At 44.5% G+C, this 20,594-nt stretch overlaps 3 protein-coding genes across 5 annotated transcripts in view; 1 reads left to right on the forward strand and 2 right to left on the reverse strand.

Annotated features, from left to right (window-relative positions):
• Nucleotides 1–5,297, reverse strand: part of tnpo2b (transportin 2b) — an 11,077-nt gene extending 5,780 nt beyond the window's left edge. The window contains exons 1-12 of one of the 2 annotated variants that reach the window (XM_071533808.1): nt 5,110–5,297; nt 4,263–4,362; nt 3,882–3,957; nt 3,561–3,710; nt 3,223–3,308; nt 2,968–3,101; nt 2,775–2,856; nt 2,381–2,503; nt 2,157–2,275; nt 1,959–2,019; nt 1,384–1,555; nt 697–849 (exon numbers count right to left, since the gene is read on the reverse strand). In XM_071533808.1, the coding sequence (XP_071389909.1) occupies nt 697–849; nt 1,384–1,555; nt 1,959–2,019; nt 2,157–2,275; nt 2,381–2,503; nt 2,775–2,856; nt 2,968–3,101; nt 3,223–3,308; nt 3,561–3,710; nt 3,882–3,957; nt 4,263–4,361 (1,255 nt within the window). In that variant the 5' untranslated portion in view covers nt 4,362; nt 5,110–5,297. Of the gene's footprint in view, nt 1–696; nt 850–1,383; nt 1,556–1,958; nt 2,020–2,156; nt 2,276–2,380; nt 2,504–2,774; nt 2,857–2,967; nt 3,102–3,222; nt 3,330–3,560; nt 3,711–3,881; nt 3,958–4,262; nt 4,363–5,109 lie in introns of both variants that reach the window. The other variant, XM_071533807.1, reaches the window with a different exon arrangement.
• A 918-nt stretch (nt 5,298–6,215) lies between these two features.
• On the reverse strand, nt 6,216–7,442 carry LOC139656290 (relaxin-3-like). Its single transcript, XM_071533820.1, has 2 exons — nt 7,268–7,442; nt 6,216–6,496 (listed from the first exon to the last, which is right to left on the reverse strand). Exons 1-2 carry the CDS (start codon nt 7,440–7,442, stop codon nt 6,216–6,218), a joined length of 456 nt encoding a protein of 151 aa, XP_071389921.1.
• A 1,017-nt stretch (nt 7,443–8,459) lies between these two features.
• On the forward strand, nt 8,460–20,300 carry LOC139656286 (MHC class II regulatory factor RFX1-like). Of its 2 annotated transcripts, none has more exons than XM_071533813.1 (18): nt 8,460–8,574; nt 9,729–10,104; nt 12,726–12,823; nt 12,997–13,089; nt 14,089–14,162; nt 14,300–14,597; nt 14,701–14,882; nt 14,994–15,113; nt 15,548–15,666; nt 15,920–16,038; nt 16,439–16,542; nt 16,670–16,821; nt 17,753–17,850; nt 18,103–18,252; nt 18,366–18,577; nt 18,694–18,847; nt 18,947–18,992; nt 19,128–20,300. In XM_071533813.1, the coding sequence occupies exons 2-18, from the start codon at nt 9,756–9,758 to the stop codon at nt 19,313–19,315; spliced, it is 2,556 nt and encodes an 851-aa protein (XP_071389914.1). In that variant the 5' UTR covers nt 8,460–8,574; nt 9,729–9,755; the 3' UTR covers nt 19,316–20,300. The 2 variants fall into 2 exon arrangements, with proteins under 2 accessions (XP_071389914.1, XP_071389915.1); XM_071533814.1 differs by having other exon boundaries at nt 13,000–13,089.
• The last annotated feature ends 294 nt before the right edge of the window (nt 20,301–20,594 follow it).

Below are 20,594 nucleotides of genomic sequence, written 5' to 3' on the forward strand. Positions count from 1 at the left end.
ATTCCAGTGACCTTAACCTGTCACCCCATGGCTAAGGCCCGTGAACACTAATAATCTATAATCCTGGAAATCAAACAAATTCTGGATTACCAGTAGGGAAGCCTATCATACTATCCCGGGAAGAAAATCTATAAATAATAAAAATAAAAATAAAAACTTTACAATTGTCCAAGTATTGTCATCATTTTGGGGTTTTCAGATTCTAACCAAATCCTTTGTTTGTTTTTTTTGCCTATGAATGGGATTTTTGGATCCTGCCAATCGTTTTCTTAAAATGGGCAAAATAATTCAAGTAGAAATGACATGACAAAGTTATTATATATTGTATCACATTACTGATTTTTTAAAAATATTTTGCTAACAACCATAGTGTGGCTTTTGCGGTTTTGCGTCACAGCCACAAAATGCTAGAATGCCAAGCTATGTATGGCTCGCGACTTTTTATTGTTTTCACCGCAGCATCAAAACCCATCACAATCCACCTCGACAAATAAAGAAATGCATAATAGAAGAACCCTCCAAAGCAAAAATAGTCAATATTAGCATTGGACGTAGTTAACAGCAATCATTTTTCACTTTCGACTAAGAGGGGGGCGGGATCCAAAATCCTTTATTTGGACCAAAAATTAAGTCACGCTTGAGAGGACAATACTTTAGAAGCCAGTGTGCCTAAATGTATTTTTTGTAATGTCTCACCCTCAGCGATAGCCCCCAGCACCAGGATGCCAGACTCCTTGATGACCCAGTCAGGGTGGAAGAGCAGGCCTTTGAGCAGGGGCAGGAGATGGGGGAGCAACTCATCACGGAACACGTTGGCGAGCACGTCCAGGGCTGCAGCCGAACACTTCCCTGCAGGGGGCAAACCACTCAGCATCAGATGTCACGACAGATAACGTTATTCGGCTTCAGATTAGATGAAACTTTAATGATCCCCGTGGAGAAATTGGGTCGTCATAGCAGAAGAGAATAAGGTGCAGATAAGAATACGACAAATAGTGGGTACCAAAGATACTAAAACAAATATGTACAATAAATAATAAAAACAACCAAAAGCATTGGCAATAATACAGCAAATAATACATGAAGACAAAGACAAACATACAGCATCTTCACTTTCCTTATCAGGTGTATAGATAAAAGAACAAATGTACAAAAATGTGCCTAGACATGTAAGTATGCATTGTAAGCCATTCCATTATCAGATTTACAGATGGAAATAGCATATGCTGTCACAGTGTTGTTATAGTTGTTATATAGTAGTATCCCAGAAACTATACTGAACATTAAACATCAAGGACATGTTTTTACGGTGTTAAAATGGAACATATAAGAGCCAGAATTGACCCCTTGGCTCAACACATAAGCCACCTGTCCGTAACTTACGTAGGTTCCAGTCAGAGAGCGTGTCGTCGTCATCGTCCTCGTCTTCATCGATGTCCTCCCCCTCCTCGCCCTCCCCTCCCTCGTGCTGCAGGGTGACAGTGCGGGACTTGTGGAAGCGTGGCTTGATGTCCTGCTCGCTGTCTGGGACCGTCTCATCCTCCTCCACGTCACCCTGGAGAACAACAGAGAGACAGCAGAGAGTGAATAAACCAAAAGACAGAGGGAAATAGTAGAAGATAAGAAGAGATGACAAGAACTGGTTCTCCTTGACACTTTGTATTGTAGCACTTTATACTGTATTTGGACTGGGACTTACTCATACGCTTTTAATACTTCAGTATGGTAGATGTGACTATTTTGGCCTTCATCTGTTGTTTATCTGAGTAATTTGTTAATTTCAATGTTTTATATGTGACACCTTTTACTAAACATTTTTTATGTGTTCTTATGAGTATTTTAAACCCTGGCAGAAAACCAAATTTCCCTTAGAACAATTAAGTTGAAGTTGAAGAAGGCAGAGTGTGTGTGTATGAGGAGGAGTCATCAGTTTCAGGGCGCTGAATGGGTGGACTCACCTTCAGAAGGATAATGTCGATCTCAGAGTACTTCATCCCATTCACCAAGATAGGGATCAGTCTGGGAAGAGAGAAAAATAACCATATTACTACTCAGGTGAAATTCACACAACACTTGATTTCCCCTTGTCTACCTCCCTGCAATCAACTGAAGCAGGTTTGTGTAGAGCAGGTTTGTGTTGGCATGTGAGCACTTACTGGACCAAGTGGCCAGACAGGGCCTCTTTACAGATGGGCTGTTCAGCCAGGGTGAGCCAGAACTCACAGGCCTCCAGAGCCACGTTCTCATCTGGGTCCTGGGTCCGCTGCAGCATGTACTGGTGGGAAACAAGAGGCGATAATGAGGAGCAAGAAGGGGAAGTCAGGGGTGGAGTTGTGTATGTCTGTTCAAGGCGGTATGGTCACACGGGTCACATCCTCACCTGGATGATGCTGTGCATGTGTGGGATGAGGCGGTCGATGCGGACCTCCAGCAGCATGACCAGAGCCCTGCACACGTTCTTCCGCACTTCGCTGTCCTCATCGCCGGCCAGCGCAAACAGACTCTGGATAGGAGAGAGACAAGGAGAGAAGAAGGGAGAGATAAAGGGGATGGATGGCAGAGAGAAGGGAAGGAGATTAAGGACAGGATAGGCAGGGTCAACGAATGGAGGGGGAGACAAGACATTGGAGGGAGAGAGGAAAAGGAAATCACAGTTAATACAGAGGTGACTCCTGACACAACACACAGAAACCACCTGAACTTTGAAAACAATGGAAGCTCAACCAAGACAAAAGATTGTGGCGCTTAAGGGGTGGTGACAGGTCGTCTCTCACCTCGATGAAGGTGTCAATGTTATCCATCAGAGCCTGAGCTCGACCAATGATAAACTGGTTCACACACGCTATAGCATGGGACCTGAGAGAAAGACAAACAGATGGGATCTAAAAGACGATTTTAATAGGGGGATACAGAGGGTGGAGGTTGAGGAGGAGAGACAAAAAAGTGACAGACTGGCGTTTCACTGACCTGATCTTGGGGCTGCAGTGTTTGAAGAACTGGAGGAACTTGGGGATCATGATGTTGAGAGGTCTGTTCAGAGCATCGCTGTCCAGCAGCTCTGATGAATCCTCACAGATCTTCTGCAGCGCTCCAAAAGAGCCCTGAAGGGCACGCACACATACACAGAAAGACCAGAGTTAAAAGACCAGAAAAAACAGACATAAATCTATCATGCATAACTAACACTGAGCATCACATAAGCATTCAAAAGCCTTGTCTGACCTCGCATGTGTTATAATCCTCGGAGTTGAGCAGGTTGCAGAGCTGAGGCAACAGTTCAGGCCAGGTCTGCAGCTCGCCTTTAGAAGCTATGGTCGTGATCAGGATACCTTGACAACCAAGAAAAAAGGGCACACACAATATAATCAGGCTATGAAACTAAAGAGTAGCTGATAGCTCATCACCATCACCTTCAATAAAGTTTAAAGCTTCTTGAAAAATATAGCCCTCGTTCCCACACAGCCCCTTTACCTGCAAAAACGAAACCGCCTACGTATTGTGACTCACACTGGCTGAAAAACACAGTTAGCTCTAGCTCTCTCTCTCTCTCAAACACCCACCGATTGTAGCTCTGATAAGTGGTGAAGGGTCTCCGATGTTGTTGAGACATTCTCGTTTGATGAAGTCAGCCACGTTGGGGGGGAAGTTCTGGTAGTGAGCCTTCACGTTATTCTTCAGTATCAGACCGCTCAGAGAGCGAGTGGGCTCATCTGGGGGAGGGAAGGCAGCACAGAGACAGATTCAGGAGGAGTAAACAAAACAGAGTGGGAGATAGGAGGAGGTGGATAGAGAATTTTCTGTATGGGACAAGTATTAGAGTGAGTAAGGAGTAAATGGCAATTCAGTTCCACTGTACCCTCAGATACCCAGCACATACATACCCTCAGATTTGAGGCTCGTGAGGACAAAGATGAGATAGTTGTTGAAGTCTGGAAACTGGTTAAGTTGCTCCAGTTTCTGCAGGCTCTGTTAAGGAATTCAACGAACCATACACAAATAGCAAAAGCTCACACACCCACACATACCTTATGATCCTGTCTGACATACAGGCAGTGTATGTTCATACACATTCAGAAACACACCAGCTCATTTCATACATGCTGCATATGGCAACACTCCCAGGTAGTTTTCATTGTCTTACGCTTTGACATACAAGCATGCATACACATTCTTCACACCCCTGCTGGATAGATGAGAGCTCAAACCAGCAAAAACCTCAAGTCTCATTCACACTCTCTCTTACACACAAAGCTGTAGGATACTTCCTGCACTGCTCTCTGTGTTGCAGTGTCTGGGGACTGGGAGTCCTTGAGTAGCTGAAGCACTTGCTGCAGACCCTGTTCATCTGGCTGCCACTCCATCCTATAGCACGCGCGCGCGCGCGCGCACACACACACACACACACACACACACACAAACACACAAGATTAAGTGGTTGCGAAGCACAATAACACTATGGAGCTAACAACCAGCTAGGAATCGCTAGTGGTAACAACCCCCTACTCAATACTTATAGCTAATGTCAGAGTTGTCTACCGGAACCTTTAATTTCAGGCAGACTGCTTTGGCTATTGTCAATGTTTACCTAACGTTACCATGTGGCAAAACATTGCAGTGCAAGCAGTAAAGGTTTGTCAACAACGGCTTTGGTCTATTTCGGAAGATAGTGGATTACTGCTTTACCTGTTTAAAGTACTGATTTAAAGTATCACTATACAGTTATCATTAGCTGAGTTATTGCCGCATGGATAACTTCGCCATACCAACCAGCAAACGCGACACGATCAGCCTTTTGAACATGGGGCCCAGACGGCCTCTGCTCTGACTACAGGCGCAAACGTCTGGCACATTCAGCTAGCAAGCTAGCGTCGCTATGCTAGTTACGGTTAACACCACGTACAGACTCAAACAGAAAACAACTGCAAATCGCTATCTCACGTTAACTAGTTGGACACCACGTCACTGTGTCGAAACGTGTTGTTAATCGAAGTAACAACAACAAAGCAAAGGGACCACATTAACATTCATATCACAGCAGTCGCATATCATCCACGGTAGCTATCATTAGCTACGTTAGCTTCATGTTGAAAGTACCGCCAAAGGTTTTACCTGGTCACACCGATTTGTCAGATCTATAGTCCTATAGATTGTACTGCAGTTCCGCCGTAACAACGAACATTAATTGAAATAGAATTGCAATCTAAATACAAAGTTCTGATCTCAGCAGAACTATGTGGCTGGCTAACGTTACAACAATTAACAAGCTATGCTAGCTGGTATGTGACAGAGATTGCATGCATTGCAATCAAGCCGGTTGAAAGGTATGACCACATTCAGCTTCCGTACTGGTTGCCGAGTAAGGATATGAGACGTTGGACTTGTTGTTTTTCCATTAACCTAACTTTATATGTGTCAGTGTTACATTTTAGCGTATATGCTACTGGTATTTAATGTGTAATGGTTAAACTTTTGCCTAAATTCATGTTTTACTGTGTCTTTTTACTGGCTTTTTTAACATCATGCCTAGGGACAGTGGCTGAAAATAAGTCGTCAGGCCAACACTGTGTTTTTAATGTGCAATGTCCCTATATTAGTAAAATAGTATAATATAACTGGATCTCATATTCCTCATTTTGTTGACAGGCATGATAGAAGCCTTTAATGTGTTGTAGTGCAGCCTATATGACCACCAGGTGGCGTCAGGTCCCAGTGCCTATGGCACCTACCTAAGGTCACCTCTCTGTGGTCCTTCATGTATGTTTCCTTCACGCTTGGCTTGATTAGACATTTGTGAATTGATTTAGTCAGCATCTAAAATTTAGCAAGAATATGCCTTAAAGCAACAGTTTACTTTCATAGGCCACTCTGGGTACCCATAGTCACCACCAATTACTTTAATTTTGAAGTCTGTCAAAAATGTACTTCTAAAAGTGTTTAAAAAGTGAAAATGTTTTACCAGCATTAAATATCAATTTAGTAGGTTGATACAGAGAGAAAACGGACTTCCACACCACTTCCACACAGCTTTATTAAACTATCACATACTGTTCTTGATAATCATATTAAACAAATCTTATTTTGAGCACACACTAGGACATTCCTGTGTGACAGTCAACACACGGATGATGAGTCGGAAGGGATGGAGGGATCATGGAGGAAAAGAACAGAGCTCTGCACAAGGGTGAATGAGAGGAGAAGATGTAAGGTGGTTCAGTTCAGCAGAGGGAGCTGATTTCGCTCTTGCTGCAGCCCCACTTGCAGCAGGCGTTTGACAGCCCCACCACTACATCCCGCCCTTTCCTGTCCGCGCTCCGCAGAGCCTCCAGCACCTCCTCTGAGATGGGCGAGCGAACTACACGGCTGAATCCAGCAGCCGAGGACGCCACATCCATTGTGTCATCTTTCCAGACTTGGGGCGCTGAAGGTTGCTGCTCACTGGCAAGTTGAGGGATGGAGTTTGTGTTCCATGGGTCAAAGGCCTCATCCTCAATGACACCTGGTAAAAAAAAAAAAAAAGGAGGGGTAAGACTGTGAACATATGAACACATTTTTAAATAGAGTTTTTATAATTTATAATATAATTTTTTATTTTAATTTTTAATTCATATATTACCTATAATTCCTATATTCATCTAGGCCAGTGATTCTCAACCGTTTTCATATCAAGGACCCCTAATTTAGTCCACATTAGAGCCACGGACCCCCATTTGATGAGATTTTTTCTCTTGGACCCAAATCTGAGAATATTTTTACTGTTAGATTTGATTTTGTCCAGAATTCCATGACTATCTGTATTGTAGGTAGAGAGATAACAGTGAAACTATGATCAAAACAGTCATGTTTCTATATTGTGTTCTAATTGTGTTAACTTCTTGTAAATGAAATAATGGTGAAGTTTAACAATTCATCAATTTTCTGGGGACCCCCAGGGACCCCTGCAAGGACCCCTGGTGGTCCCCGGACCCCACATTGAGAACCACTGATCTAGGCTATAGTGTACCTTGTTTTGTCCTGTACTATTGTAATATGCTTTGGCAACACTCAATACTACTTGATTCCTGCCAATACATTTGTTTCTGAATCTGAATCTGACTGTGGGAGGAGTTGGTGCATTATCCAACTGTAAAGTTTTTTAAGCCTCCCATAGAGCTAGATTTTCTGACCAGAAAGTCAGAAAGACACACTCATTTGATAGGCCTAAACAAAAAGGAGGACTACATTTTGGACAAACACACACACACACACACACACACACACACAGTCTCACCTGAGTCCCCAACGCTTCTCCTCCAGCGAGAGCCTCCGCAGGTGAAGATGACGGCTCGTATGAACTCTCTTCCACACAGCTTCACCCCATAGAAGGAGGGGTGGCCCTCGTTGGACCGCACCCTGCCTACCAGGGCCACCAACAGGCCGACGGTCAACAGCGCTGCCTTCCACATGGTGAGAATGATGCAGGTGGAGGAAAGGATGAGAGAGAGAACTTACAATATGACAGCCTTGCCGGAGGTGTTTCAATGTTCAAGGTTGGAGGCAGGTTGCTTGATAAACAAGCGTACGTCTCCGTGTGTCTTCCAGTATAGTTTGTGTTTCTTTCTGGATAATCCCCCCTTTTATATAGTCTCCTCAGCATCGCAGAGAAGGGCCTGAACTCACATCCGCTCCTCCTCGCTGCCAGAGATAAGACAGGAGACCTTTAGGGACAACAATGCCCAGAGAAAGAGAAAAGTTGTGATTAAGTATGTGTATGTGGCTGGAGGTGATGTCAACCGAACTCTTGGTAATCTAATCACCTGCGACCTTTCGTTGGCCTTTCTGTCCTCACGTCAGTGGGGTTGCACTGTGTGTCACCAGCGCACTCTCCATCTTTTTATCTGCTCCACCTGGCGCTGGATGGAGATCGATATCCATTCACTTTGTGATTAACTAGGATGATACACATAGGCACTCACTGCCAATCTCCCTCTCTCTCTCTCTCTCTCTCTCTCCCTCTCCCTCTCCCTCTCTCTCTCTCTGTCACACACACCAGTGCACACACTACAGTCAGACCTTTTTTTTTTTCCAGAGGCCAACCAATAATACTGGAACACTGCAGTGACACAGATGGGTTGTGAACTTTTGAATGTTGTACAATAAAAGCTCCAGGTCTCAACACTAGATGAATATTGACATTAAGCCTTTAAGGCGCAACAGCGATAAGCAATGAAGAAGTTGACAATCACCATTGTTCATTCGTTTGTTTGACTTACTGCGTTACACTGAGTAACGTTAGTAAAAAGTGGTAATGTAACGTTAGGGGGGGGTGGTCAAAATGACGGACAGAAATTGACGACCAATCAACGATCGGTTATTTTACTGACACTGCGACCACCTCCCAAGTTATCCAATGAGCAACAGGAGTAGGGCGGGGCGATTACGAGAGGGTAGCAACAGTTGCCCCGGTGAAGACAAGGCGCCATAGTCACGGTAGTCCTGGCGACAAGAACCAAGCAACGAGAATCAACAACAACAACCTAAATCGCTAAGGAAAAACTTTAACGACAAAACAAAGGACATTGCTTGGGTAAATCAGAGGTGATAAAGTAAAATCTCTCAAAATTATCATTTCTTATTTGTCAGATTTAATGCGTGTGATTTTTTGGTATAATCGTCAACGTTAATGTGAAAGTGGCTGAGCGTGGCGGTGATGAAAGTGGTTGCTAGCTGCTTTCTAAACGCAGATGGTTGTTATGGCGATGTCAAATCTTTGATAAGAGCACAAAATGGCGGGTGTGTTGTAGTGCGTTTCGTGTACTTTTTAGCTTATTAGTTGGGAGGTTCCCGATATTTCCCATAGTTTCTAATACGGCAAAAATATAACGAGACGTGTTTGGTCGCGTGGTCACAGATTCATTGGCGACTAACGTTAGTAGCAAGCCAACTAGCTGGCTTTATAACTTAGCTGCTAGCCGAGGAAGCTATCACTCTCGATTTCTCAACTCACTCTCTGGCTGGGCAGCGTTACTTGCAGACATGAAATTACATGGAACTGATCACGCAACCAAAGCGTTTATGTGCTCTAACCACGGACATTTAAGCCTAGTAACTTATGTCTTGTAATATTTTTGCCACTTTGAAAAAGTTTTTGGTGCGACACTGAATTAGTCAGTCCGTGAATACGGTGTGTCGGGTCACCATCTGATTGTCTTGCTTGCTGTGTTGGCTTACACAGGAGTGGCTTATCATCTTGTGGGATGGTCTAAGTCCTGATTGACTGTGGGTCCAATTATTACAATGAATTCATTTGTAGATAATAAGATACATGACTGTTCGTGCTCTCAAGGTCACATAATTGCTAATTTCTAATTAATCACTTGGTAGGTTTCTTTCACTTGACCTGTCACGGTCATGGTCTAATTAGCGAATTACGGTTTCTTTCATTGCTTTATTTGGTGTTGTTAAGACTACACTCGCAACGTTTATTTCAGAGTAGACACAAACAGGAAAGGTTCTAGTCCTTGAACAAAAGACATACTTCCTCTTCTGGTTTATATCCCTGACACACACACACAGACATATACACACACACACACACACACACACACACACACACACACACACACACAAACACCCTCTATCTGGCTTTTGATATAAAATATGGAGAAGTAAAGTAATATAATAACACTGTGTGTTTATATGTGTGTTTACTGCATTTTCATTATTCAGTTCTATCTCTTTTCTATCCACAGGAGTGGTGTCTCCAAGCATTGGTTGTCATGGCAACTTCTGGATACTCAGAGGACCTTCACCCTCAGCAGGCCAACACAGTAACCATAGCAACACCTGCTGCCACCACACCCTCATCCTCTAAGCCCGCACATTTCCTGCCTGAGATCCCACCAAACTCTGGAACCATTGCATCAGCCAACCAATCAACCACTGCCTCAAAAACAGGACAGGATGCACTTCGTCCCCAAGCCCCACCCACTCAGGCCCAGAGCCAGAAGGCAGTGGTGCTGACCACTCCCACTCAGCAGTATGTAACCACTGAAATCCAGCATTCTGCAATCCAGAAGAGTAATGGTCAGAGCAGCTCGCCTCAGTACATCATAGTAACGGTTACAGGTGAGAAACTGACAAATAATAGGCACACACACACTACACACTTTGATTTTTTGAGCAGTCTGAGCAAGCCGCAGCTGTTCCCCGAAGTCTGTTTCTAGGGGGTAAGCAACAGGCTGGGTCCTGGTTTGAGACTGGAGGGTTGTCTGCTCTACAATGATGGATTTTATTTCCCAACAGTGCAGAGGACAGTTTGTGCAGTCTGTGCAGCGAGTGGTAATGTAGCCACTGTCGGATTGTTTTACCCCAACCCTCGCTCCCACTCACTCAGCCAGTTAGCACATCAGGTGTGCTGTTGTACCTGAGAAACCTGAGAAAAACTGATAGGGATAACTAGAGGGCTTGTTACCATGTAGGTATAATGCAGGGGAAAATTTCTAATGCTTTTTTTGTGCAGTTTGGGGGTGGTCATCAAAGGCTGTATCCTCACTGTGTATAAAGACAATGTGTCCTGATCATATGCACAGACATCTCCTTTAACATAGAAGTGGAGGAATGATTTGACTACATTTACGTATAACAAATACTAAACCTGCGTAACGATAGAGAAAATAGTTCTCATTGGTGATGTTTAGTTAGTTCAGTGGTTCTCAATCCTGGTCCTCAGGATCTTGAGTACTGCTGTTTCTGCCAGACAGGTATTTGCGTTCACCTTGCTTCCCCGGTGTAAATTAGCCCCTCATTAGATGGCTAGAATGAAAACCAGTGGGGCTCTGGGTCCAGAGGACCAGGATTGAAAACCACAGAGTTAGTTTCCCTTTCTGGTTGGGTGGCGCATACATTATGAGGGCGAAATAAGCCGATGGACATGGTTGCTAGGCTGCATGGTCCCAAATGTGGGAGCAAGGATGGCTGTCCTCTGCATATATGGGACTTCACTTCTCCTCTACCGCACTCTCCTGCTACTGTTGTGATAGGGAGTTGATGGTGTAATGGTGTTGTTTTACTGTACCACATGAACATGGCCATAAGTTAGCAACTCCTGCATTGAGACATAGTCAACAAGTGCTCTAGTAGTAGCTTAGATGGTCACCAAAGCAATGTGTGTCTTTCAGGCTTTGGATCAGTCCCAACCATCAGTTCAATTTGATTCAGTTTGAATCTTATATAAAATGTATCCTGAATTAATTGAGAACTAATACTCTATCATAAGGGAATCAGTTGGCATTAAGGAAATGAAAGTGAATTGAGTCCAACTCTGGTGTCTATCTGTATGTTTATTTTAGGGCTGTCTATTAGTAGATCTTTTTGCCTACTAGTATCATGTAACACTTGTGCACTCTCACCCAGAGAGAGAGACTCACGTACAGGCCTGGTTTACAAGTTTAGGAGTTATGCTGTTATGGTCTATGTAGCCATCTTAATGATCAATTAACTTTCCCCCTTGGCGGATTAATTAAGTTGTCCATCAATCAGTCATAGGTTGGAATGATTTCCACAAAAACTTCCAATGAATACGGTATAATAACAATAAACAAGGTTTAAATAATAGCCTGCTTCTGTTGAACAACGGGGAAGGTGTCATATTCTGGCTGGTCCTCAATGAACACTGGGACAAAAATGCTTATCTGCTCATCCCAGATTTAACACTTGTAGTAACCATTAAAGAAAAACTGTGATAAATGTTGAATACATTTAATAGGGATTATATAGTAGCAGTTTGGCTGATTTCGATAGCTCACATGATTATAAGAGAAAGAATACTGCTCTGCTTCGTTCATGGCACCAGAAAACTTCCAAATGAAATTTATTGTACAAGTGATCAAATTAGCAAATTTCAGAGACAGAGCAGTTAAGTATTTTGGTGCACAGCCAAGAAGAGTCAGCGTGAGCCAGCTAACTCTCTAAAAACACTTGCTTCTAATAATAACTTGTACTGGTTGCTCTCCATTGTTGAAACAAATAAATGCTCAGGCTGTCAATGGATGTATTATGGTAACAGTTTGAAAGCTGATTGAACAAAGAGTTATCACCTGCCAAAGTGGCTAGGAGAATTGAGGAACTTCACAGCAACAGCCAAAATTTCCCAGCATTTGAATAAATGCTAGTGTGATTTCACATAAATTATGACAAAGCAAATAGTAAATTGATTGGTAACAGCAGGAAAAGGTAAACATAGTGGCCAGAGAAGGAAACAATCAAAGAGGAAAAAGAGTGTTCTCACCTGAAGGGTGCAATGAAGTGAATTTTACCCTCTCCTCCACCCACCCTCCATCCTCTCATTAGTCTCTATTATATCCCTCTCTCCATCATCCCATATCTCTCATTTCCCCCTCTCATCTGATATGCATGTTTACATGATGGAGGGATTTCTCTCTCCATCTGGGGAGATTAGCTGTCCAAGGCCTCCTTCTGCGTGCAAGATATAAGGACGGAGGGCGAGTTCGAGAGATGCACTCCTCCTCGCAGTCTTATCCGTGTCTTTTCTACTGTGTTCAAAACTAAGTTCTAGCATGTTCTACAGTGGCTGTTATTACAGTTTGGAAGCAGTATGCAGTGAGTACTGAGAACTTGTGGTGATGGTGGGCGGCTTTTTCTGTTGAGATTTTTTTGATCTTTTGATGAAACTTTCTCTCTCTCTCCCCCTCTCTCTCACTCTCTCTCTCTCTCCCTTCCATCCCTAGAGGGTTCTGTCCACTCGAACGACAGTCTGTCAGACTCCAGCCCTCCTGCCCCTGGTGTTCCCACTCAGGTGGTCCAACCGGTGCAGACCAACCCACAGGTAAGACACACACACACACACACACACACACACACACACACACACACACACTCACACCATGAGTTGGCCATTTGACCCTGTAGCAAACAGACAGTACAACAGACAGTAGAGGGTTAACAAAAAACAGTGGCTTGAATGATCTGACCCTGTGGTATCATGGCTTTATTTACCAGCAGAGGTCAGTGTTGCAGGCAGTGTCACAGGCAGCCAAGAGGATTCAGACAGCTCACATCAACAACCTACAGCCTGTGCACATTAACCAGGAGGTAAAACACACACACACGTTCCTCTGTTTGTGTGAGGGGATAGATGTGAAATAAAAATCATTGCAGCGTAGCGGTGGTCTGTTCATGCTTTCGTTACTAATGGCTTTAATCGGGTGTTACCCACTGAGCCGTCATGACAGGCAGAGAGAGAGAGCGATGTAGAGTCAGAGAGATGTGGAGAACAGTGGAAGACCGACAGGCAGAGAGACAGAAACCCTTTGTGCCCTCATGAAGAAGAAAACACTTCCCTCCCACTTTGCATGCCTCTCTCCCTCCCTCACACCCTTCCTCTTTCTTTCTCTGCGCTCATCACTCTGTCTGGCATCCATTGACAGGGATGCCCCTAACGCCGTTCCTGTGCAGGTCATGCTGTGTGTGGCATCCCCACCTATCAGAGTATGACCAAAGAGAGAGGATATGGTGGGGATACACACAATACCTATAATGTGACTAGCTGTGTTAGTCAATGAGCTCTGTTGAACTCCTTAAACTTAAGCATGGATGAGGTCTTTTTTCCAGGGTTGTTTCTTGGACACACATTAATCTGTAATGGGAGACTGCTTTTTTGTATTCCTAATCACATTCCTGAATATCCGTCTTTAAAAGTAGCATTTCTACCACAAAATTCAACCAACAACGTTGTGTCAGTTTCTGTGAAATGATGACACGCTGTCTAACAGAAGTTATGCCTGCTCTGAGCCTCTTCTCAGCCTAAAGAGAGCCAATTCTGACCCGGCAAGTATGCAGTGTAAAGTAAAGCAGATGCATTGCCAGCATAATTGCCATTGCAGCTATTGAGCACAGCACACTGAGCCACTGTTCATGTGCCATGTGTTTGAGTGTTCCAAATAAGTAGGAAACTTAAGCAGTGGAAAATGGTATGCTGTGGAGAAATAAGTTGATATTGATCATGTTGCATTCTCAGTTCTGTACGGGCCTGGTAAGCAGGGTCACCGGTGAAAAGAGTCTCCTTAAGTGTCCTGTCTGCTTGTTGTCCAGGTGGAGCATGTGTACTCTGGCCAGGTGCAGTATGTGGATGGAACAGGAGACTCCACCTTCACCACCTCCACCATGTGAGTAGAGAGCAACTCGCTCTGGCTGTCTGGGCATTGCATATCACACACACAGCTAACCTCTTCACAGTTGTGTACAAAGTGTATATTTATGTGCTTCTGTGTGTTTGTGTGTCCAAATGTCTCTCTCCATCCAGCCGGTCAAGCAGCTACCCTTACTCCGACTCGCCGCTCTACTCCCAGACTCCGCCCACTTCCTCCTCCACCTACTATGAAGCCACGCCCACGTCTGACTCAGAGATCACTGGCTCTGTGACCTCGCAGCCCGTCTCTGTATCCGTGGCAACAGGAGGAGCCAATAGTGGGGGAGCCGGGGGTGGAGGGGGCTACGTCATTCAGGGAGGTTATGTGCTGGGGGGAGGAGGTGGAGGAGGATTAGGAGGAGGAGGAGGACAGAGTTACTCCAGCCCTAACTCTCGTGCACCACCTGCAACTGTGAGTACTCTAGAGTTTAAAGTCAGTGAACTTTATTGGTTGTCATCTATTAAGGTGAAATAGTGGTTTAGAATGAAGTCTTTCATCCACCCACCTCCTCCAGGTGCAGTGGCTGTGTGAGAACTATGAGGGAGCGGAGGGGGTGAGTTTACCTCGCTGCACCCTCTACTGCCACTATCTGTTGCACTGCCAGGAGCACAAACTAGAACCGGTCAATGCTGCCTCCTTTGGCAAGCTCATCAGGTCTGTCTTCATGGGGCTACGTACACGGAGACTGGGCACCAGGTACACACACACACACACACAGACACACCCACGCTATTGATGTATATGCTAGACAGGTATCTCAGTGCATTGTCATTAAAGTGTGTGTGTGTGTGCGTGTGTGTGTTCCAGAGGGAATTCTAAGTACCACTACTATGGTCTGAGGATCAAATCCGGTTCCCCTCTGCTAAGACTGATGGACGAGCAGCAGCACCTGGCAATGAGGCAGCAGCCTTTCTCACAGAAACACAGGTAGCCACATGTGGCTTGTTTGTCTGTGGCTACGGGTACACTTGTCATTTCAGCGTTACTTTTGAGGTCTGATTCTAGAAATTGGATTTTATGAGATCACATTCCTGTGTATCAACACTTTACCTGAAAGTGGCTGTTACGCCTCTCCTTTGGCCGTATTTATTTAAATCTGTTCTGAGTCCAGCCTATGTGGCGTTCAGTCCCCTTCTATTTGGGTTTGAGGACCCAATAGCAGTGTAAGCAAAAGCCAGTTGTCAGACCTGTCAGTTAATGTATCTTTGTGTGATCGGCTGGTAAAAATGCTTTGAAACAGCAAGATGTAAACAGTTGCTCTGCTCAGAGTGTAATTGTTGCCTGTTTCAGTGCATACATGTTTTTTCTCTCTCTCTGCCCCTCGCTGTGTCTCCCTGAATGATGGCTACTCTGTCCAATAGGATAAAGCCAGTGCACAAGACAGAGGGGATCACCAATGGGACTTCAGGAGGACTGGGCCAGCAGGCAGCGGCACTCTGTGACATCTCAGCTCAGGTGCAACAGTATCAGCAGTTCCTGGGTGAGGAACACTCAAACTTTGCACCTCCAGTCATATCCATTGTTTTCTAGCAATAGACATTCTGTTATGATATTACTTTGTTTCTGGAAAATCGATATTTTTATTTTGCCCTAACATTCTGTTCATTCCATATTACATTTTCGGTATGATGTTCTAATGAGGTGTTGCAACATTGTTATAAATAGTAGACTTGAAGGTCTTACTGTTCCACTTCCATGCCCCCCCCCCCTTCTGTGCGCTGTATCTTATGTAGAAGCATCACGGCCGCTGCCGGACTTCCTGGAGGTTGACCTGCAGGATCGAAGCCTGCCTGATGGGATCCTTTTAGAGCACCTCAAGGCCTTTCAGACCCTCTACAGAGAACACTGTGAGGTATGAACCTTGGATGAAGAAAGGATACTCTCACGCTCAAAGCCGTAGCTGATCATAATACTGTTGCATTTCCATCGCATTCTCCTTCTATAATATTTTAGCAATCAACTTGTCACCAGATAAGTTCCGCGTCTACTGGGCACCTCTTTTTTTCTTCTTTTTTTAAGTAAGCTTGCAGTGCTAGACAGATACTTTGGGGAAGTGCTGGTCATAGCCCTTGTTGTTGCCAATCAACTATTGAAACCCTATTTTCAATAAAACCCAGCACACTTATGTCAAAAGTTGAAGTATTTTGATATCTAGTGCTCGTCCTTTCCAATGAAAGTGCCAGTGTACTGCATTCTGTGATAGTGCATAGTGTGATGCCAGACCGATGTGGTGTCATGTGTGATCCCCACAGGCCATTCTGGATGTGATGGTCAACCTGCAGTTCAATCTTGTGGAGACGCTGTGGAAATCCTTCTGGAGGTTCAGCCAGAGCACTGACACAGAATCACTCAGCCTGTGAGTATCACAAACAGCATCCTCGGCTATAACCGCGTGTCCTCTCTGACCTGCACGCATGCTGTGACGCGCACAAATATGATCTCCCTTCACATCCCGTCTACAATTGGCGTGTGTTACCTTCCAGGCACAACGAGTCGGAGAAGCGTCTGCCAAAGTCGTGCTTGGTGGTGCTGTGTAAGTTTGAGCCGGTGCTGCGCTGGACCAAAGAGTGTGACAACGTACTCTACCAGACTCTGGTGGAGATCCTCATCCCTGATGTACTGAGACCCATCCCTAGTGAGTTGTTAATGGTGCTAATAGTCCTGTATGTAAACATGTCAGAAGGTTGTATAAGTTGACTGAAAGAGCCTGATTTAACTTGCACACATGCGCTAAGTGTATGCTGTCTGTAAGCGATGTCCATGTCATTCACCCTGGTTTTCTTCATCATTTGTATGTGTTCAGTGGTATAGTGGTAAATAAATAATACATAAAACATAGTTATAAAGCAGTAATTAAAAAAAAAAATGAAACCAGGCAAGAACGTAAAAGTAAACCATAAAAGGGAGGTTAAAGATAAGTCTATAAAAGTGAGATTCAACATTTCCATATTATTCAGTTTTCGTGATTAGGATAAGATGATGATAGTTTGCGAATAAATGTAGTCTAGCTAAAATGGTATTCATTGAATGAATTTGAAGACTAAGTCCTCACAGGCAGAACAGTCACAATGCTGGATCCTGATAGGCCGTCAACACACCAGCTCCTCTGATTTAATTGAGTTAAACCTGCTGAGTGGAGGCTTTAAGGGGGGGTTGTCAGATCAAATGCTGAAGACTTTCCTGATTGGAAGGATTTTAACAACTGTTTGAGAGATGGGGCAGTCAAGACCAAGTCATGTTGTGACTGGAATTAGTCTGAAACTGCCTGTAAAAAAAGGTGGATTTTTGAAAATGCAGTAACTTTAAAACTAACTACTCAAACAAAACCAAATTTTATCATTCATTCATTAAACATATTTTATTACTTATGTGTATAAATAGAGACGTTTTTGAATTCCTATAATAGGGCTCCTTTAAGAAGTGGTAAAGATTTTAAAAGCGAGTGAAAACTATGCAAATAAAAAGGTGGGTAAGCTGAGTTTAGCTCTACTACACCCTTGCATAATGTTTAAATCTTGTTAACCCATTCCCTCTGTCTTCACTGTACATCACCGCTCCTGTCTCAGGTACCTTAACTCAGGCCATCCGCAACTTTGCCAAGAGTCTGGAGAGTTGGTTGACTGGCGCCATGATGAACATCCCAGAAGAGATGGTCCGCATAAAGGTGTGTGTGTGTGTGTGTGTGTGTGTGTGTGTGTGTGTGTGTGTGTGTGTCCTGATGAGAGGGTAAGAGAGAGCTCAGCATCTATTTTTTAAAATCTTTCCTTTTCATGCCTTTACATGGCCACATGCATCATACCAGTCTTTTAACCATTTCTCTGTCTCACCTCTTTCTTATTATCCCTCCTTTCTGACCCCTGCCATCTCTTCTGGCTCCCTTCACTCTTTCCTCCTTCCTCATCCCCCTCTCCTTTAGGTGGTGTGTGTGTGCTCCTTCTCCCAGACGCTGCGCCGCTACACCAGCCTGAACCACCTGGCCCAGGCAGCCCGCGCCGTCCTGCAGAACTCCGCCCAGATCAGCCAGATGCTCTCTGACCTAAACCGGGTTGACTTCACCAACGTTCAGGTCTGTCAGAATACTGCTCTCTGTCCGGCTCTCTTCTTCCTGTGTTGGTGTGCAGGTTATATGGAGCAGGACACTGACACCCCTCCCCTCCCCTCCCCTCCCCTCCCCTTCAGGAGCAGGCGTCCTGGGTGTGTCGCTGCGAGGACCGCGTGGTCCAGCGGCTGGAACAGGACTTCAAGCTGACCCTGCAGCAGCAGAACTCCCTGGAGCAGTGGGCTGCCTGGCTGGACAGCGTGGTCACCCAGGTCCTAAAGCCCTACGACCAAAACCCTGCCGCCCTTCCCAAGGCTGCCAAGCTCTTCCTACTGAATTGGTCCTTCTACAGGTGAGAGAGGGAAAAGGACAAGGGGGAAAGAAAGTGATGGATGAAGACTAAAAGTGAAAGATGTGGTTTTGCGTGTTGAAGATAAATTTCCGACATCTGCCTCCCTGTCTCCCCAGTTCTATGGTAATCAGGGATCTGACTCTGCGCAGTGCTGCCAGTTTTGGCTCTTTCCACCTGATTCGCCTGCTGTATGATGAATATATGTACTACCTGATAGAGCACAGGGTGGCCCAGGCTAAAGGAGAGACACCCATTGCTGTCATGGGAGAGGTATGTACACACACACACACACACACACACACACACACGTATCGTGGTCTGAATTTAATGATACACGTACATATGTCGAAATCATGCTCTGTGTTTCAGTTTGCCAGCACTGTCAAGAACCGAAACTCTCTGGATCTGGAGAAAGGTAACTTCAGCCTCTCTCTTTGCCTCACAGTCACATTCAGCTTCAACTTCCACTCCAGCCTTTGTTATGGCATTGCTCATTTACTCAGTCATCATGGCGGCTTTATTTCTAACTAAATTGTCTTTTCTCTGTCAGATGAGGAAGAGGAGGATGAGGAAGAGGACAGTGAGGAGGAGAGCGGAGAGCTTGTGCTGCAGTCCAGCTCTCTGAACGTGGCTGGGGAGGAGGACGACGAGGAGGAATCGATGGAACCTCCCATGAAGCAGTCCAGGACAAGTTTAAATCTGCACACCCTGACTGAGACACACAGCACGCCACCTTAGACACACACACATATATACTGACACACACACACACCATAGCTTTTGCATTGTTTGCTATAGGTTCAACATCATATGTCATCTCATTCTCAGCCCACTCTCTGTCACCCTGTGTAGGCTTATAACTGGTCTGCAAACAGATATATTGGTGTGTGTGTGTGTGTGTGTGTGTGTGTGTGTGTGCAAGCATGTGAGGAACAGCAGGGGGGAAAGGGCAGAATCAAGCCCTTGCTTATTATGTATTCTGTACTTTTGTGCTGCCATTTTTTCCCTCTATGCCTTCATCCAGCACCTGATCCTTTACAATCATGTTTCCCGTGCCTTCCCTGTCTATTCAGTGGTTGGATGTCAGTAGTCTGAGAGGTATTTCTTCTCCAATTCAATTTGAGAAGGAATCATGAGAGCCAACCCATATATACATATATATATATATATATATATATTCACGATTCCTGCCTGCCCCCGCCTTAACCACTGACCTGATTGCCATGGAGAGAAGACTCCCATATTCCACAATGTACTCTGAACTCAAATCACTTACATTGCCTTTAAAGCAGTGACTATGCAGGTGAACTGGACTTTTTATTAAATGGCGCTGCCTGATATATATATCTAATTTTTATCTCAGAGTAGTATCTGGAGTGATACTGCACAATGGCTTGTGTTGCCACATGGATTTTGATTGACACAGGTATTTGTGGATGCCATATTTTACTTTTGTTTTTTTTCAAATGTCAATTCTTTTCAATTTGGCCAACTAACATAATCTGTGCCTTTATGAGAGATTTCTATTCCTGAAAAGCTTGTATTCTAAGCTGTATCGTTGGATCAATAAATTATGGTCCTGTGAAGTAGTCTTTGGTGTTCGTCATGAAATTTACTAGCCATAATTAAATCTGAGTTCACCTAACATGGCTTCCATATAGTTTTGATGATGCCCAAGACCGTGAGACTCAGAAAGTTAGAATGTTCATCACAACTGCCGCTGGAATGTTGCCACTGTTGTGTTACCATGGCGACAGAATCATTTGGATGACAAATGATTCCGTCGCCATGGTAACGCACCAGCTTTCTGAGACTCATGCACCAAATGAACACTGATTTCCATGACAGCAGTATCAAACAGCATTATCAATTCAAAATCTATGGGTTACCCTGTTTGTTATTGTTCATCCATCCATTCTCCATTCATTTATTTATTCTTTCAAGCTCACTCTCTCTCTCTCTCACACAACACACACACACACACACACACACACAGGAGAGAGACTGGACAGACAGA

This window comes from Centroberyx affinis, unplaced genomic scaffold (assembly GCF_046629955.1).
Source record: "Centroberyx affinis isolate AG114_WGS23_722 - 3 ecotype Tasmania unplaced genomic scaffold, CSIRO-AGI_Caff_v1 ptg002434l_1, whole genome shotgun sequence".
NCBI classification, from domain to species: domain Eukaryota; kingdom Metazoa; phylum Chordata; class Actinopteri; order Beryciformes; family Berycidae; genus Centroberyx; species Centroberyx affinis.

Excerpts from the sequence above, each read along its gene's own strand:
- LOC139656286 (XM_071533813.1), top strand. The coding sequence starts at position 9,756 with ATGGCAACTTCTGGATACTCAGAGGACCTTCACCCTCAGCAGGCCAAC. Across the intron at positions 13,090-14,088 it reads CTGTGCACATTAACCAGGAG|GTGGAGCATGTGTACTCTGG; the intron begins GTAAAACACACA and ends CTTGTTGTCCAG. Across the intron at positions 16,543-16,669 it reads GACACAGAATCACTCAGCCT|GCACAACGAGTCGGAGAAGC; the intron begins GTGAGTATCACA and ends GTTACCTTCCAG.
- LOC139656290 (XM_071533820.1), bottom strand. The coding sequence starts at position 7,442 with ATGTGGAAGGCAGCGCTGTTGACCGTCGGCCTGTTGGTGGCCCTGGTA. Across the intron at positions 6,497-7,267 it reads GAGAAGCGTTGGGGACTCAG|GTGTCATTGAGGATGAGGCC; the intron begins GTGAGACTGTGT and ends TTTTTTTACCAG.